We start from the raw sequence: 4,985 nt of genomic DNA, 5'->3' as shown, positions 1-4,985 counted from the left end.
TTGCACTGTAGGCGGACGATTTTTTTTAGCTTTTACTAAAATTTATAAACTGATTGCCACTCTATCATTTGTAGGTCAATTTCATATGCAAATATCTTAGTTTCTTAGTCAAATTTTGGGAAACAAACGTTATTTCACGCTGAATGAAACTAACCAATTGGACATGCATGTATATCAAATTGTTGTTGTTTTCTTTAATATGAGGATTGAAATGACGTGGTTATTTCTATACTTTCAGTCGAATCTTATCACGCCATTGTACAAGTACTGAAAAATATTCACGAGTTAGATAAGAACCTCAATCTTTTATATTCATAATGACCATATTACCTTCGGGGCTATAAGAAGGTGCTTCGCGAATATGTTTCATATCTATACGAATAGCATACTTCCCTGGCCGTATTCATTACTTTTGAAACGAATAATTGCCAAGGAAAGTCCACTGGACAGTTAAATGGCCCCGGCTTAATATTGCCAAACACTTTTATCTTGTATATGTCATAAATGGAATATAAGTTGATGAATAAAGAACACGAAGAATGATATTCAAATATTTATTTTTTAACCTCAATATTACGTGTATAATCGTTTATCTTTGTACTTCTCGAACAAACAAAAACCAAATATGACCAACATCCCTACAGCGCCAAGTTTACACGACCAAGATACCAAGTAAGTCAACCAGCCTGATTTTCTAGGTGGATTTCTTTTCTTTCTTATATAAGCATAACTGCTTGAACTAGGAACGATTACATTTTTTTCTGGATGTTCATGATATAAGTGTTCTGTATCTGTGACCGGAATATATCGAATGGTTTTAAATCTTCGTTGAATTCTGGGCATTTCCATGATGTACGTCGGGGCAACGCTTGCTAGCAAATTACGAGCGTTATTGTCACACAGGGAATTATTGTTTTTGTTGTATTTCGAAAATGCATGATGTGTTAAATTATTGGCCAACTTTTCAATACTATATTCTTTGTCACCAGTGCATATGTTAAATGATAGTTCATTTCTTTTTTCTTTGTTAGATATATCATCCGTGTCTTGTTTGTTTAAACGTGTATTTTCCGTTTCGTTATTTACTGCAAGAGTATTACCATCCTCCGTTTCGTTATTGACAGCAGCGTCTTTATTGACTTCATTACTCTCCAGTTCATCTTCTGCATCTTTTATATAATTATAAATACAACCTTGAGACCTTTGTATTTTCTCTTCTTTTATCAATTTACCATTTTCTGTGTTAAACTTTTTGCTTTTAACCCTCTCGATATTCATGTTTATATCTACATCGGAACCTGGTAATTTATTTGAAAACTCTTCCATACCTGTGTCCACGGATGTTCCAATCTTGATTGATTCCTTTGATAACGAGTTTACAGTTGCGTTTATATATTTATTTGCTGGTTCCTGACAGTCATGTACACGACGCGGAAGAACAAGATTCTTACAGCCTCTGTGTGGGAACCAGATTTTGTTTCGTGCGGTGATCACAGGTTTCCGAACCCAAACCGTGTCCGGAAAAATACGGGTTGTTACTGATTTAGACAATTTGGCTTCTGAAAGTAGAATAAAAGGTTTTACGACCTTGTGACATGAAACAAAACGAAATATAACCCTTCAACAAATTTCACAAGCTAACTTTTATGTTTCAAATAAACTAACAGATTACTTTTACACTAAATGAGATGTTTCATGATTGAATATATTGTAATATAAATAGAAATAATTATGATATTTTTTTACAATAAGAATCTGCCACCAATGTCCAGTGGTTGAACATTTTGTAATTTTTGTGTGGTTAAAGAAAAAAAAAGAGAGATATAAATGAAAACAGTTTTAGACAACTTAAATTAGGCAACTATACAATAGCGGGCATCTATAATAATAATAATGATAATAATAATATAGCAGGGATCTATAATAAAATAATAGTAATAATATTAAGGATAATAATAATAAAATGATAATAACAATAATAAATAATAATAAAATATCGGGGATTTATAATAATAATAATGATAATATCTTCACGTAGAGAAGGTAACACAATAAGAATATACATCAGCAATCACATATATCTTATTTCCAGTGTGGCCTTCTGAATTGTAAAAAAACAACAACAGAACATCCATATAGGAACAAAAATAAAACGACTTAACAATTTATAAAATGTATATTTTCTAGAATATGGTAACTCAACTTGTTTATTTATCTAAGTTATCAAATTACTCGACAGACTCTCAACACACTCACTCACTCACTCACTCCACCAACTCACTCACTCACTCATTCATTCATTCATTTTAAGTTTTTTTGTTTTGTTTTTCTTTAAAACACATTTAGAGTGTCAACATTTTGAATATTTGAAGATAATTGTTCCAAATGTTTATGCCATGATAAGAAAATGTTTCTTTAACATAATTTGTTTTAGATCTTGTCCATGATACATTAACTTTTCGTAAGCTAGATCTTAAAGTGTATATTTTGATGTCTGATGAAGTCATATAGTCTGTCATTAATCTAAACATTTTTATTAATTGCAAACACAACATCAGTTTATTTTTCTCAACAAAACAAAAAGAAAGATAAATGCTAGATAATGTATAAGAATATCATTCTTGACCATGACGTAAAACGAAATTTAGATTGTAATGAACTTGTTTTATTCTTCCGCATGTAAATGGTTTGACTGCAAGACTTATTTTTGTCTAAATGAAAACTAAATTCCCATGGCGTTATTTATTAGCCATGATTGAAGAATTGTTCATTTCAGTCTCTGTCACACTCATTGGATACTAAATATAATTAAGAAGATACTGTTATAGTATACAATACTCGTTGCCATTTCTTTCTAAAATTATACGAGACTATATGCATATTGGCCTTTGGATTTCTGAAATCTGATATAAAATTATAAACTGCAAAAGGACATCGATCGATGTATCATTATGTTTATATAAAAATAGAAAGTCAATCTAAGGTGTTTTAATGACAAAATCACATTGTAATGCAGATGCTTTGACATTTCGGCTTAATGAAGAAAAACTTTGTAAGATAGAGCCTGTATAATAATTTGAGCCGTGTCACGACAAAACCAACATAATGGGTTTGCGACCAGCATGGATCCAGACCAGCCTGCGCATCCGCGCAGTCTTATCAGGATCCATGCTGTTCGTTATTAGTTTCTCTACTTGTAATAGGGTTGGTAAGCCAATAGCATGAATCCTGATCAGACTGCACGGATGCGCAGGCTGGTCTGGATCCATGCTGGTCGCAAACCCATTATGTTGGTTTTGTCGTGACGCGGCTCAATTATCCTTTACCCCGGCTAAATATCTTAGACACCAGCACTAACACAATATGGAAAAATCAAAGATATGTGTCCTGACTTAATAGCGAACGCTGATATGCCGGAGGATTTTTGTCTGAAATGATGGCATGGATAGATGCTTTAACCATGATCAGTTTTAATTATTACGACTCATAGAATCCTTCCTTAATGATTTAGATGAGGGATTTTTGATAGGCACAGTATTTCTAGACCCAATGGAGGCATTTGATTTGGTAGATCACAACATATTGTTACATAAGTTAAATTTATACAACTTCTCAAACACCTTAATAATACTCTTCAATCATATCTTGAAAACAGAACACAGTTTGTCAAATATGAAAATAATCATTCAAATAGTGGAACAGTGAAATCAGGGGTCTCTCAAGGGTTTGTATTAGGCCCTATACTTTTTCATTTTCTACGTTAATAATATGCCATTTGTATCAACTAAAAAAATGAAGTGATTCGGGGAACCCTTAACGTGAAATTGATAATAGGTGTAAACTAAACAACATGGCAATAAATCCGAAAAAGACCACAGGTGGCAGTATCAGTGTTTGGACAACCCACTCCACACTCTGCCCCTGGACCCCTGCTACAACCCTGAAAAAAAATTCAACACTCTAAGGCTTACTATTAGATACCAAATACAACACCAACGATAAAATTATAAAAAAATCCACTATCAAAATTAAAGTTATATAGAAAGTTGGAAAACCTGTATACTACATGTATGTACCTGTAGACGCTTGGGGGTCAGTTCCTGCCCCCAACGTGTTACGCCCAATGTAAACACTTTATCAAAACTATTTTAATACTTAAACACGAATTGGACATCTGTTACTGGGTTTCAAACAACTTTTACATGAAATAAAGTGTTTATTATTATTATATTATTATTAATATTGTTATTATTATTATTAATATTATTATTATTGTAGAAAATCTAGTATCAGCCTTTGTGATACACGTTCTTCTTGAATTTCACGACGTATCAGAATTAGATCTAGTCCAATTAACATATATTTGGCTATATATACGCATGATGTAACTATTTGATTCACAGTTTACTGTGTTGTTGATTTTTAAATTAATTAATATTAAGTTACCTTGTTGAAAACTTTCTGGACAGATGTTCCTCCAAGCGTAACGTTGTCGCTAACGTTATGACGTAAATATATGACGTAATAATAACGTTGATGTCTGACGTCAGGGCGTCACTTCGAACGAAATTTACATTTTGATTGGTGCGGTAAAAATCATTTCTTGCATATCAGACAGGATTATCTACCGTTTACACCGGTGCTAGAAAACCCTGTCTTACACCCCCCATGTAAGACAAGTCGCGTGCTTTAAATGACGTCATTGCAGCGCGCCTTTTATGAATGAATTACGTTCTTAGGATGACGTCACTTAACCGTTATGAATGAAGCTGTAAGTTCATACGCTACTATTAGAAAAAAGTGCGTAATGAGAATATCAGTTTTCGTAATTTCTGCTCAGAAAATAATTGATATGTAATATGCAAGAAAAAGAATCAAACACTGGCTGTCGGTGCAGACGGGAATATCTAGCTCTCGGGTGACAGTTTACGGCGGAAACTCGGCAGAGCCTCGTTACCGGCGTAAACAGTCACCCTCGAGCTAGA

General features: G+C 33.2%; 1 protein-coding gene across 1 annotated transcript; it reads right to left on the bottom strand.

Moving 5' to 3' along the window:
- Positions 1–540: 540 nt before the first annotated feature.
- On the bottom strand, positions 541–4,481 carry LOC132725229 (uncharacterized). The gene is made up of 3 exons (XM_060710323.1): positions 4,447–4,481; positions 3,874–3,940; positions 541–1,559 (listed from the first exon to the last, which is right to left on the bottom strand). The coding sequence occupies exon 3, from the start codon at positions 1,324–1,326 to the stop codon at positions 574–576; it is 753 nt and encodes a 250-aa protein (XP_060566306.1). The 5' UTR covers positions 1,327–1,559; positions 3,874–3,940; positions 4,447–4,481; the 3' UTR covers positions 541–573.
- Positions 4,482–4,985: the final 504 nt, after the last annotated feature.

Source organism: Ruditapes philippinarum, unplaced genomic scaffold (genome assembly GCF_026571515.1).
Source record: "Ruditapes philippinarum isolate M1 unplaced genomic scaffold, ASM2657151v2 ctg3456_1_1_1_1, whole genome shotgun sequence".
Classification (NCBI taxonomy): domain Eukaryota; kingdom Metazoa; phylum Mollusca; class Bivalvia; order Venerida; family Veneridae; genus Ruditapes; species Ruditapes philippinarum.
The sequence above is the reverse complement of the archived record's forward strand: the minus strand, read 5'-3'. Positions and strand labels throughout refer to the sequence as shown.

Excerpts from the sequence above, each read along its gene's own strand:
- LOC132725229 (XM_060710323.1), bottom strand. The coding sequence starts at position 1,326 with ATGGAAGAGTTTTCAAATAAATTACCAGGTTCCGATGTAGATATAAAC.